The 14,842-nt window shown below is 36.1% G+C and overlaps 1 protein-coding gene across 1 annotated transcript in view; it reads right to left on the reverse strand.

Moving 5' to 3' along the window:
* LOC112468444 (beta-1-syntrophin) overlaps positions 1-14,842 on the reverse strand; it is a 214,253-nt gene that overhangs the window by 191,218 nt on the left and 8,193 nt on the right. The window contains exon 2 of the mRNA XM_025037627.1: positions 13,459-14,062. Within this exon, the coding sequence (XP_024893395.1) occupies positions 13,459-14,062 (604 nt within the window). The remainder of the gene's footprint in view (positions 1-13,458; positions 14,063-14,842) is intronic.

Genomic DNA, 14,842 nt, shown 5'->3' on the forward strand with positions numbered 1-14,842 from the left:
CATACGTATTTTTGCACTGAGGTATTATCTCGTAAATCAACACCTGTGTTTAAAACAAAAACATTAAAAGCGTCTTCGTCCAAAACTGATCAAATTGCATCGAATTAAATTGTATAGAAATAGTATTAAATTAAAAAAAAATAATACTTTGAATTTAATACTCTGAATTTAATAATGAAAATTTAATACTTTTAATGAATTTTATTAAAAGTTTTATTCGCGTATCAATTTGAGTCCAAATACGGACTCTCACATATATACAAGCATCCTGTCAGCTGCACTTTCAAAACCGTCGAAACGCGTGTACAACGCGAAATAATAAAAAAATAGTAGGATTTACTTATCAAAATAATAAGTTCGCACCAATTGCAGGCATTTGTCGCGACAAAGAGTTAGCCGACCTAAGTCCACAGCTTACAGCTGTATAGGAGACAGCCTAGCTTTTGCTTACGTCCGCTCGTGCTTGATTACGACACAATTTCATCGGACTATTCAAGGTACTCCAGGATCTTCCGAGCTTTGGTTTGCTCTTGAATTCCTGAATACTCACGCTCTTAATCCTGCAAGTCTTACAGGGTATGACTTAACCAAGACTTGGCTTTTGATTTGGTAAAACAATTTCCGTCGACTAGGACTCGATTAAACCAGTCTTTGAGGTCTATTAAATAAAAAATAATGCTTTACTAATAATCAAACCTTATATGTCATAAAAATACAATAATATGTCATTTATCAATTTTTGATATTTTTAAGAATTTCAATATTTCAAAAAAAACTCGAAAGATATTGTTTTATTTTCAAAAGTTTATTTTCTACAAAGATCTTTTGAACGGAACAAACAAGTGTTTAGGCTAAAATACCTCTACATCCTCTTTTTAATTTAAGAATTATGCGCCAAAAACTTTCTAAGCAGATATTCTGTAATTATATATAAACAACCTCATGAAAGAGACTCGACATTAAACATGTTAATATTAATGTTTAGAATTTCCCTTTAAAAAGATACAATATGCACAACATTAAAAATTTGCTTTCTGAACAATAATGTATATTCGGATTCGTTCAAGAATACTCGCTATTATATTTTTTTTGCTTATCTTACTCCATGTCTGGCTAATTCGGGTCATTGAATATTTTCCCTCTCACGCCGTTAACAAGCCAAACTGCAAAATTATTGGTTGTAGAACATTCTCAAAAGCCGGCGGCGGCGACGCGACGCAGACGGTGAGAGCGAAGAGAAATGAGGATGCGGCGTAAGAGACGAGGTTTGCAGCGCCGCGCTGCTAAAGTTTGTTTTTCATCCCGCCTAACCAGGTGGGAGTTCTCTAATTAAAGCAGGAGCGTTTGGCATTCGGCAATTAAAAAGCGCGAACTTCAAAGGCCAATTGAAACGCAGCTCGATTTTACATCACCTGTCGTACGCAATCGTCGAGAGATGAAAGGCGGGCGCTACGCGAACGCGATGCGATTCTCGCGCTCGGATGCATTGAAATCTTTGAGTTTCTTTCTAAACTTCTATCTTTCCATCGTCCTTTTCATCTTTTATCTCTCTTCCATCAAAAGCCATCCACAACATATTTGAAAAATATATTTCGATATCGATAACCTTCTCACATATATCTCGATCCAATAAAAAACGAATTAAGTTCAATCAGATCAGATCGAATTTAAAAAGATTCAACCTAAAACTGAGTTAAATAAAAGACAGTTAGAATCTAAATTGAGTTTTATACGCATGGATAATAATATTTTGCAACAGAACAATTCACAATGATGCCTGAATCATGCTTATTCATGTATAAAAATCCTCATTTTTAAATGTACCTACATACGAATATGTACAAAAATATATGTTCAAAATTACAAACAGTTAGTACAGACAAAAAGAAATTCCTAGTTATATATTAAGGTATTAAGAAGAGAAGAAATTGGCTATACACATAAAAACTTAAATGCGACATTGAAGGATTAAAAAGTGACTGCGTGTCAATCAAGAAAATTAAAAAATAAGAATTAATCATATTCAAGGTGTTCCATTTTAAATGCCCCATTTTAAATAGTGTAAAGAAAATACATTGTTCCTTTGCAAAAGTGACATGAAGTTGCATATTAGAAATTACACAATTTTTTTGCAAAGCACAACAATGTGTTTTTTTTACACCAATTGATTCAAATAATAAAATTTTTCGTAAATTTTACGTGCATTCATCATTTATGATATACGATTTAAGATAAATTTTGACTCAAGGAAATAATATAATTTCTTTATTTCCTTCTTGATCATAGATAAAGTATAAATGTAATTAAAATATACTTAAAATATCAAAGCAAACAAATTGGCAAGAAAAAACTAAAACCTATAAAAAAAACTATTGCTTTTCGACCCTTTTGATTTCCCTTTCAGTTTCATACACGTGTATACGCCGTGACTAAAAAAAGTTTGCCTCTATCTTCCGGTAATCCCTGTTCCTTTGAATAACCGCAAACGTCCATCTAATCGTTTTACCGACCGCGATCACTTTACTTTTGGTTGAGACGCGGTCAGAGGATATATGAATATTAAAAGCGGCTTTTCACTGTGATGAATATTGATAACGAAGCGCACAGTGCGCAACATACAACAAGTGAAATGATCGTTTGACGGATTACCGGGATGGAGCCCCCTTTAGAGGATCACCCCTTGTACGTATTAATCTATGCAACTAACTATTATCGATATCGATAATTCTACCATTACCCACTCTCTTGTGTCTCTCTTGTGTGTCTTAAAATTAAAACCGCTTCAGTATTGTTGCCGCACCAACATTGTAATGCATTAAAAAAAAAATTCCGCTCAGAAAACTGAAGTTAAACTTGCATAATTATCCCAGGATATCCGGATTATCCGGGATAATTATAGTATGTGCTTAACAAATATTTTCTACACACGCAGACACGCAGGCAGACACGCAAGGTTCATAATACATAAAGTAAAACATTTAAGTAATGAATAGGGCAGCTCATTACGGCGAGAACCGTTTTCTTTCGGATGTCGGCGTCGCTTAGTTGGTCGATCGCGCTGCAGCCAAACGCTCTTTGTTCCATCCGCCATTGTGTGTCGTGCGGTTATCAGGCGCACAGGGATAATTCGATGCCCAGACACAATGGAATCGCGGATCGCTGTTGGAAAATCGTCTGCGATTCTGCACCGCGTTTCATGCTTTTGAGACGCCGGATTGCTGATGCTGATTAATTAGGTGTCCCCGCTATACCTGTAGTCCGCATTAATCACATGACCATTAAACCCGAAATATCGACGGTAGGTTCTAGCTATTTTTATATATAACTGTATCTCTCTTTATGGTAGCGCGTTTTATTCGTTTAATCCTTCGAACCCAATCATAACGATTGTGCGCTTCCTGCAGGCAGGAAAGATGACGATGATAACGTGTTTAAACTTTAGATTTGTACAAATTACTTTTTGGTACAAATTACTTCAACGATATTCGTATTAAAACTTACAAGTCGAAAATAGCCAATTCAAATTCCTTATACTTATAAGATTGATAACATTTTTATTTATAAAAACAAAATATATGTCAGAGCAGTTTCCTCGATATAGCAATATAAAAATATAATCCATCAAATTCTTAAATATCAACATATACGCGTAACATTAACCTTAGAGAGGTAATATGAATTTTCTCATACGTGAAAGGCCAAGCGGGGTATTAAATTACCCCAAACTTGTACCGCGTGTATAATGTTTCTATTTGTTGTTAGACAACTTTTTAATAGATAATTTTGTTTGTTCTTTAATAGGGAAGACGATAGTAGTCATCAATTTGCGGTAGTAAAAAAAAAAACAGTAAAAAAATCTCGAAAAACAAAACAAAGAACCAAAAATTGGGCTGAAATAACTTTTTTAATAAAAAATGTTGTAGTTTTTCATAAAATTCACCGATTTTAAAAAATCCAACGGATTTTGAAAGACGAATAGACAACCTTCAAGGGCATGTAAGCGACTTTTTCGTTTCTTAAAAAAAACATATTTCTTTGAACGTCTGAAGTAGAGGAAATGACGAAAAACTATCGGATGGGAAAAATCGCAAAAAATGGAAAGTAAAACAGATTCTGTCGATTATTATTTATTCGAAAGGTAGTCAAAAGTTATAAAAGTATATGGAAACAGTAAAATTAACTCCACAAAAACTTTACAAAGTTTTAATCAGTTGCTGTGCAAGAACAGCAAAAATGAAATAATTGACCGAATTTTAAAGAATTATATATGAAACAGGGGTAGAATTTTCCGGGGAGTGCTATAAAGTGTATAATTTTTTGTTACCGATTTTCACAAAAAATCTGAAATATATTTTACTGTGATAAAAGTCGAATGTAAACGGTTAAGTAGGGGTACTACGTTACCCCAAACAATTTTCTTTTTCGGTCACAGCTGCTGCACGGATCTAACGCACTCGCTTAATGACGGAGGTCAACTGCCGGATGACTAAACTAAATTATGGTTAGGGTCTCAGTATGAAAACTAACCTTCCTAAGTCAGGGGCGTAATTTGAATTTCGCGTGGGGCAACGTATTATCCCACATTACCTTTCTAGGGTTAATTTGCGTATACAATTAAAATAAAATAAAAATAATTTTTAATTTAGATTTTTAAAAATGACGTGCAATAAAACTTCCATTGAATCCAGATTAATTTTTTGCATTTTATATTCTATCCTTTTCTAATATAAATTACGGAGAAATGTAATCAAAGTTCTTTATAACTCTATATACTATAATTATACAACTATATATTATAATATACTATACCTACTATTACTCTATAACTCTATATATATCAAGTCAGTGGCAAAACAGTCGTCGCGTAGGTATGTTAAGTGTTGACGCGATTACAGTCGTGGTGTTATTTTACGTGACGAATTCGGAAATACGATAATCCCACTCGCGGAAGAGCGTGATGGCCGATAGTGGACTGCAACGGGCTGCAAGGGGCTGTAAGGGGCTGCAAGTGACGCAGTCCACTGCATTAAGGAGGGTCCACATTATCGAGCAAAACCGCGAGCCGAACTTCGCCGCGAACCGATCATGCGTCCACATTATCGAGCCGAACCGCGAGCCGAACTTCGTTGCGAGCCGATCATGCGTCCACATTGTCGAGCCGACGGACTCGCGCGAGGCTCGCGAACCTCGAATCGAACATCAGTGCGAACCATCGCGTACTCACTCCACGAATCTGCAAGGATTTTGATGATACGAGGTTTGGCTCGCAGTGTCCCACCAAAAGTCGGTATTCTGACGAAACATCAAAAGATGCTTTTTATGATCAGATTATACGCTTTGTCGGGTGGTAAACTGGTAGTTAAGCTTCGAGCTAGACAAATAATGACAAAAAACAAAAAATGAACGATGAAAGAAAACGTGAGTAATTGCCCAGTCGCTGTATTTGATTCTATCCACGTATGTGCAGTCTACACGACTACTGGTAGACAAAATGGAATGGTCTGATAAAAAATGTTTAAAATTAATTAGTGATTATGAGCAGAAAAGATTATTATATACGGGACGCTAAAAATCCCGAACATTATAACAATTAAAAAAATGCATATTTATATTTACAATCGTATTTTTAACGTTGCAATATATATTATAAATTTATTGCGTATTTATCATAGATTTAGAGTATGTTCGTTTAATCTAATAAATATAGTTGGTACCACTCTAAATATAGTTTTATGGTTTGAAAAGGAATTAAGCTTTGAATACAAGAAAATAATAAAAGCACGCATATGTATACACATATTTAGTCGTCTTTTCCTGTTCTCATACTTTTTTTATAAGAAGAAATAAGTAAAGAACTCGAATGTGATAGTGACATGTGCAAAAAAAAAATGACGACATTATTGGCATCTCTGCAAAAAGAAAAAGCAAAAATAAAAAAAGTATGGAAACAGGAAAAGGTGAGTGAATATATGTATATGTGCTTTTATTATTTTTCTGTATTCAAAACTTAATTCCTTTTCAAACCATAAAACAAAATTTAGAATTAATATTGCATAAACATACTCTAAACCTGTGATAAATACGCAATAAATTTATAATATATATATTGCAATGTTAAAAAATACGATTGTAAATATAAATATGCATTTTGCATACATGTATTAAGAATTTATATAAATTTTATTATAAATTTCAATACGAGATTTGACTTCAAAAAATTTTAACTCATGTTCGCGGTTCGCGATGGAGTTCGATTTGAGGTTCGTCTGCAAGTTCTGGCTCGAGGCTCGGTTCGGGACTCGGTTCGCGGTTTGGCTCGATAATGTGGACCCTGCTTTATATTGCGGAGATAGAGGATCTCCGATGATATATCATGTATCGTGACGCGAGCTCGTGCTCTGACTCGCGCTGCGACAGTGATGGCCTTCGAGTCAATAGCCGCCGCACGAAATGAAAGGATTATATATTATGTATAGGTATATGTATAATTCAAAATTATCGCAATTTTTCGTATCCAAGATGATTAAAAACACCATGAAATTTAACACGCTGACAAAACAACTATAAGTTCGTAATCAATGTCGCGGTAGAAATATTTTTTGTGACAATAATGACTTTAATTGGATCAAACTGGCTACTTTTATTCAATATGATGAAAATCAATGGTCGAAACGTCGTCGTGACAATTATATATTATATTGGATAAAGATAGCCAGTTAAGTCAAATTAGAAAGTCATTATTGTTAGTTATTTACTGACGAAGCAAAGTCTTATGTTTGGTGCCGATACTTTTATTATTATTTTAAATTATACATATATTAATATATTAATATTCTAAATACTTTTATCATTATTTATATAATCATAACACTTTTACATTAATTTATTGATAGTATGTGCGAATAGAGTACAATTTTTTACACACAACTCGTGAACGAATGACTAACTATATAGGGTGTTTAACTATAAGTTATTGTGGCCAAACTTTAAACCCTCTATTTTAAAAGATCATAGTCTTAAAATAATCTTCTTCTGAATACCTCAACGTTGAATTGAAATATTTTCTATTTCTATACAAATCCTTATTTATAGATTAAACAAAACGTATTGGTTTAAGTTCTTAAACTGCACGATAATAAAGTAAAACAAACGTTCCACGGAAGATTATAAGCTTGCAAGAACTTTCGAATTTACAAGGAGAAATCTTTAATCGGTTAATAAAATTTTAATTTTCCATCAGGAAACGCATGTGTGCCCCCCGCATTACTTATTCACCGATCCAATATTTTACGCAAAGCTGCTAACTCATAAACCGGCAGTATCTAAAAAATTTACATCGTTAAAGTGTTTCAAAAAAAAAATTATTACTTGTTCACGTTACTAATTATTGCGGGCCAATTTATTGCGGAAGCATTTCAAGTCGCTTCCATATTCCGTTATATATAAATTAATTCTCAACAATTATCGTATGCGAGGTTCACCGCCATCGCTAGCTAAGTTACTTTGCATTTAATAATAGCGAACGTGCGATTCCGCGGTGGTAATTACAAAAACGCGATATCTTCCGGTTGGCCGTTATGTATTACAATTGCAGCTGTCTAACAGTAATTACGCACGATAGGAACGATTCATGCTTCGCCTGATCACTGTTGTCACGTTCGCTTGACTGTAAAACGTTCAACTTTTATATTTACTTTTTTTGTCTGCCTATAATATATATTATCTAATTTCCACAAGTTAATAACTGTCTTTCCATCATTCTGCAATTAAAAAAATAGTTTGTATTGCATTCTGTCATTCTTTACATAAATATTTTTAATCCATGTACAAATAACACTTTATTGCACATAAAGTTAAATAGAGATTTCATAAATTGAACACGCAATGGCGCGAAAAATTAAATTAAAATAACAAAGCGCAGGTCATAAAAATCACAAGTGCGAAAACATCTGCCGAAAGGCAGATCTTCTCGGACCCCGGGTTTTGCACTTATCTCAGCCGACGCGACGAGAGCGGCTCGAGTACAGCACTCACTATACTGACACGCTATACTGACTCGGATATAAGGCACGAGCTGCGCGCTCCTCGTCCTCACGAGTCTTATATATCGCTCCACAGTGTCTCGCATGCCTTTCATTTCGTCCTTTACGGTACTTCCGTCATGATTTACGGCGTATCCGCATGAGGAACGACGGCATCGCCGCGCGCGCCTCGCTCGCTCGTTCGTCCGCTTTCGCGTCTCTTCCTTCCTTTCTTCCTTCCTCCCGCTACGGTTTCCCGTCGCGTGAGTGTATCTCGCCTGTAATTTTCTCGTCGACAGTCGCGAGATGCCGGGGGGAAAGGATGCTCCAAAGGGCGCCTTTGACCCGACTTCGACGGAAGTCGTGTAGCATCGCGTCGCGGCTGCCTTCGAGTTCTCCGTCAATGCGGTGGATCGGTAGCGATAAGGGATACGGCGGATCACTGGCAGATAAATGCGACAGACATCCTCGGAATCCCTGATTCCGGCACGTTAAGTATCAAGTTCAAAATATCTGCAGGATGCTCGAAAACTATATGCAATATAATCTTCATCTTTCTTTCATTCATTTAAAGTGGATCTCTTCTTAACGCAATTTCACTGATCCCTGTACGCCAAATGACTCAGCTAGAGTATATAACTTCTTTATTTAATTTAAGTTAGTCTTTAAATCCTTAGCTAAGACACGAGAGCATACACAGGTATTTCTGCCTTTGGTCTCAGAGTTTGTTGCCAATTTATTTTTGTAAAATTATTGTATTATAGATTTTGATAAAATAATCCAAATGCAAATACAACCATTTTTTTGTTTTACTAAAAATGTATCATATATCGGTTTTTAACCATACATCTAACTCGTTTTGTCGTCAATTAATACAAAAAGGCTAATTATGCGATTGAAAATGACTAAAGTAAATGATAAAAACGTTCCATTTAATTGCAATGTATAAAATCAAACAAAGAATTATTTATCTAGCATTGACGTTTTCAGTCAAATTAACCTTGTAAATTTCTACATTAATGTAAACTGTAAATTCTATTATACGCGATTATTGGTTTTTTATAAAAATTATATATAAACTGAAATCCTACAAATTCTCTCTATTCTACATATAAATCATGTAGAAATTGATTTGATACATTGACCTTTGATATGCCGCTATGATATGTTAATTCACACTCATACACACACACACACCGAAACTTTCTATAAGCGCTTTATCAAAGTTTTAAACAATTGGGAATATACTGTCATTATGCATTACATAATAACTCCATAATCACTTTTTCGACAACTACCCATCGACTACCTATTGTTGCGTGAGATTGCCGTTTGTTTGCCATGTAATTAGTGTCGAGGAGGTATGAACTAATTATTAGCGCAGGTTGTAAAACAAGCGTTCTCTAATATACATCCATTGCTAATTAATTGCTAGCAACAATTAGTAATTAGATAACTTGTGTTAATCAACATCACGTTGCTATTAGAATATCTTTGAGCAGTTTTTATCAATTACTGTCACAAATTTTTATACTATGCCTAGAGGTGCAAATTATTATATAGGAAACAGGGTGTTTCCTAAATAAGTGCAAAAAATTGAAAGGGATATTCCGTGGTTTACTTTAGGAAGAAAAGATTCTATAAACATATGCTCTAAACTGTTCTTCGTTTTCAAAATATAGGTGTCAAAGACGCACGCCGGGGTGGATCTAAAAATGTTTTATCGATACTGAAAAATGGTTCTTAATACCACATGTACGCATACCGAATAAAATATCTTCAAACGTTTTCCAGATTTTCGACATTTTCATATTTTTTTCACAACTTTGACACCCTATATTTTGAAAACGAAGCAGTTTAGAACATGTTTATAGGACCTTTTCTTGCTAAAATAAGCCACGGAATATTCCCTTCAATTTTTTGTGTTTACTTAGGAAATATTACTAAAATACCTATATCTATATATAGGTACTTCTCCAATATTAATCGGGAGTCTCGCACATAGCCCGCGTACATCCTCTCTTCACTGACTCGCCTATGAATCGTTATGCGATCTTATGACGAGGACAGCTAAAGAAGATAAATCTATAGTTTCAGTGAACTTCAAAACTTCATCGTTTAAAATAAAAGAGTGATAGTCATCTTCCTCTATCTCTATCATGCAGAGATAGAAACCTACTAACATCTGAAATTTTTGTTATACTCGATAACTCCTTTAAAAATCAATATTTTACAATATAGATACATCGATTATGAAAATTATAAAATTATACCAATTATAAGGAAGAAGTTTTTCCAACAACAAATTAATAAGAAATGCAAAGCACTAATATATCCGTTATAAAACGTCGATGAGCAAATCCATCACTTCGTTTTTATACACACACCCACATCTTATGTTAAAGAGTTTATGCTAAATAAAAGGGTGCAATTCTGGAATATTATACACTTTATACAGTGCAACGAAAGATAGGACGTCTTATTTCAGTGGCTGATATGTCTTACCTCCGTGCGCCATAACATGAAATGTCATATGCATAGTTTATAGAAGAAAGTCGTAACGTGAATATAGGTTCCGAGGGAATCATAAAACAAATAGAATAAATACCTGCTGGCACTTTTATATTAGAAAATATCGCCTTCAATAGCTCGTAAAATATTCCCTACAATATATCAATAATTTTTATATTCTTACTTTCATTAAGCGTTACAGGTCTACCTCTTGACAGTCTTTTATTATATATTTTATTTAACAAGTTGCCTGTAACATTTTAGTGATGATTTAAATTCGGTTATATTAGAATTAATTTCAATTGTTCCGAGAATTTTAGTCGAAAATTGTATTGAATTTTCCACGTCGGGACTTTTATAGTGAACATTTTTCCGGATTTTATAAAAATCGTAAATACAAAAACGTTACCGCGCCAACGACAGATTCTCGCGCGTCACTTCCGGTCGTGACACGTTACGCACGTTATTTGTCGCATTAAAATGTGCGTTAAAGAAAAAAAAGTGGTTTATTACAGTAATTCATACATAAAAGACACGTTATTTTATCTCGTGTAACGCGCGTGCCAGCGATAATTCCCTCATACGTGGGCGACTATTACGCAAACATAACGTACACGCGCGCGTGTAGTTATACATGGTTGCGCGTACAGTTGAGCGATTCACGATGAGACCTAATCAAGGACATGCGATATTTCACAGACATAATTTCCTAGATATCCAGCGCGGAAATTATTGAGCAGCGAACAGATAACCATTTCTGAAAAGTCACGCGAACTTGGGCATTGTGCCTTGCGAAAGATCGTATCGTAAGAGCGTCATCATGACTTTCGCACCTAATTGCGAATTTCGCGTGAACACACGATCCGACTTCCCATTTAGTCGTCGTAACTCCGTATATGAACACGTATTCCGCCAAATAAAATTATATATCCATTACATTCGTTGTTTTATATAATATTGTCGGCTTATTATATTCGCTTTTATTGTTATATTACATATAAATATTATTTATGCGGATTTTTTTATTTGTTGCTAAAGTTTGTTTTAATAGGGTTTTAATAAGAATTTGACTAGAGGATCAAACTTCTTTTCTCTCATTTCCAACACCATTCCAAAGTTTGTACATGTAATTTTTCAATAATTCGTACAGATTGAAAAAAAAATATTTTCCAATATATACCATTAATTTTGTATATAAGTTTCCTTTGTCGAAATTTTCCAGAATCGCTGGGATCGCCAAAGGTTCTTGTGCATTCGTATAAGAATTTACATTTTTCTTCGGTAATTAATTCATATAATATTGAGTTTTACAGCACACGAAATTTTTAATGAGCTTTACCAACACAAAAGTAGTTCCGTGAAATAACTCAAGTATTTCTCATTAAACATTCCGCATAAAATTGGAGCGAAAAGTGCCTCTTCATAGAAGAAACTCAAGACTCAGCGCCGGATTGAAAGCGCTTCATTATTTGTTGCATCCTGTAAGTGGTTCTTTCGATCGGGAGACGTATAAGTAAGCGCCACCAGCAATCCCTCCCATTCGTCAAGGCGGAATTTCTTTTGTCGCGCCCTTCTGATGTAGGTCGAAACGCGCGGAAGCGTGCGGATGAAAAGGGAGTTTCGGATTGGAAATAGCCCAGTAACGACCATCGCGGCATTTTCTAGCTTTTGAGACGCAAGAAAATAACGATACAGCAGTATACGCAATCACACGGCAAAATATGATAGCCTTTGACGTTGAAGGACTCGAGGCGTGTCGTATCGGGAAAGGAATGTTAAATGTGAAGTGCGGAAAAATGTGCATATTCCTATCTCAGATCCGCGGAAAGTCGGAAACAAATGACAGTCGCAGACGAGGACGTTAAAGTAATGACGTGTGCGATGAAAGATCGGAGAGAAAGCGCGCGCGAGATGCCAAATAATAATGCGCATGTATCTCCGCAGTGTTGCATATTCAAATCTTATTTGTTTTTCAATTTGTGATCGATGCGGAACGCGAGATGAAAGAAATCATGGATTGGTGAGAACGATTGTTCGATTGCTCAATGACACAAAAATAAGGGGAAAAAAATTAAGGATCAAAATTTCTCCAAAATTATACATTTTACTCCAAGAATCTACGAACAAATAAAAAAGAAACCGATTACAGATCCCGTTTCGCGAATTTTTTCGATGACTAAATTTTATTTCAATGTAATGAGCTAATTAAAATCGAAGGCGTTTTTTTAATTAAAGAACTTTGAAAAAATATATAGTGTTTCCTAAGTTAGTACAAAAAAATTAAAGGGGATATTCCGTCCCAATCTCACACACATCCGTAACATATTAGACTTTCAAAATATATATTTTTGAAACGGCATGCAGTTCCGTCGATCTTCAGACTTCTTTATTTCCAAAGGTGCAAAGAACGCAGGGGCAGTGATCTACCATATGTAAGAAAAAAAAGTAGTCGACCTTCTTCTTCGAACCGACTGCATACGACATACCAATCCGACTAAAAGCCCTAGGTACCGCTTACAAATGCATTCTTTCTTCAGTTGTTTTCCTCTAACCCTCTCCTAAGTACTCGAGAGATGACAAACGGCACAAATAGAGTGCGAATAAAGACGCGGAATTTAATGCTGCATATGTCAAGAATGTTTTGTGTGTCGCTCTCAGTACATCTATCTTCTCGAGGTACGGATCCATGAAACTTGTGCGCAAAGTTACCGAGGAACAATGCGTCACGACTGAAATTGGTATATCGCATGTTTCCCGTGTAATATAGTTGCCCGTGTAATGCAAACTGCACACGTTACCCGCGTGTAATATAGACGACGATGCCATATACCGAAGTGATATCGCGACGCTTTTCGACAATTTCAACGGCAATTACGTCCTCTTATACTTATATTAAGAGACATTAAGAGCAAGTTAAGCAGCCTACCTTCTAGCTCGACGATCTTGCCGGCTCTCTTCAGCGCCTTCACCGCCTCGTCGTGCGTGGCCTCGCGCAGATCCTCGCCGTTCACCGCCAGAATGGCGTCGCCGACGTAAAGCTGCTCGGTAGCGTCCGCCGCCATGCCCTTGAAAATCTTCGAGATGAGAATCGGCATTTTGTTCTCCTTGCCGCCCTTGATCGAAATTCCCAGACCGTTGTTGTCACTTTTGACGACGCGAACAATGCGCTTCTGATTGGCCACCGAATCGGGCACATCCGGATCGTTCAGACTGTCCACATTGTTGTTGTTGATGTTGCCGTTGTTCAGGGTCGCGTTGTTACCGGTCTCGCAGCTCTCGTCGAGCGAAATGCTGAGATAATCGTCCTCCAACGAGACGAACACGCGATACCACTGGCCGCGCACTTGGGTCTCGAGTATACCGGCGCGTCCCGATGCCGAGGACGAGGCGCCCGTGGTCGTGGTGGTCGACGAGGAGGACGACGACGTCGCCGCGGTCACCATCGCGCCGATCCCCATTACTCCCATGGCCGAAGATGTTTGGCCGCTACCACACAGCTCTACCATTTCGATTTCTTCGCAGGCTGTACGCTGCAACATGCAACAATAATCGCACATATACATTTTTTGCCTTTTTATACCTACCCATTTTAAATATTTTTATAGCTATATACCTACGAACAAAACTTTATGGCTGCGTATTAAGTGAGAAAGATAGAGAGAGCAAATTAAAAATAAGAAAAAGAATGTCCTTATGAATAAACATCCGGGAAAGCTTTCTATCGTGAGTTATATAAACGATGAAAATAAAAATGGAATTGGAAATAAATAGCTTTGTGCGAATATATACGATTTGTCGCACTAGAGACACATTTTCATGGAAAAACAAGAGATTTGGTAAATCTTCATTTATTTATCTTATGCCTCGTTCGATTTTCAATGAAAGGGCTCGAGAAAAATGGCAACATATAAAATGGATGCTATAGTGCATCGGCGAATAAATGGCGCCGGTACTCGACGACGTGAATAAATCAATTGTACTATATGCCGGCGAAATTCGTAATTTGAAAATAATTGATAGCGGTCGACAGTGACGTGGCAGTGCTCTCTTTGTTTTCCTCCTACACCATTATTTCCATCAATCCAGTATCGCGCCGCAACAATAGCGTTACCACTGTCCGCGTAAAATGGCGTAGGGGAGCAACGGAAAGCAAATAATTAGAAGAAAATTGCATGCGCTTAAAGTACATATATATACACATATATGTACATGTATATGTATATACAAATATAAATATATACGTAATATGTGAATGTGTGTGATGTGTGTATGTGTTTGTGTACGCGCGCGTGCATGTGTGCACGCGTGAA

The sequence above is a fragment of the Temnothorax curvispinosus genome, unplaced genomic scaffold (genome assembly GCF_003070985.1).
Source record: "Temnothorax curvispinosus isolate PA1 unplaced genomic scaffold, ASM307098v1 QBEX01018473.1, whole genome shotgun sequence".
Classification (NCBI taxonomy): Eukaryota; Metazoa; Arthropoda; class Insecta; order Hymenoptera; family Formicidae; genus Temnothorax; species Temnothorax curvispinosus.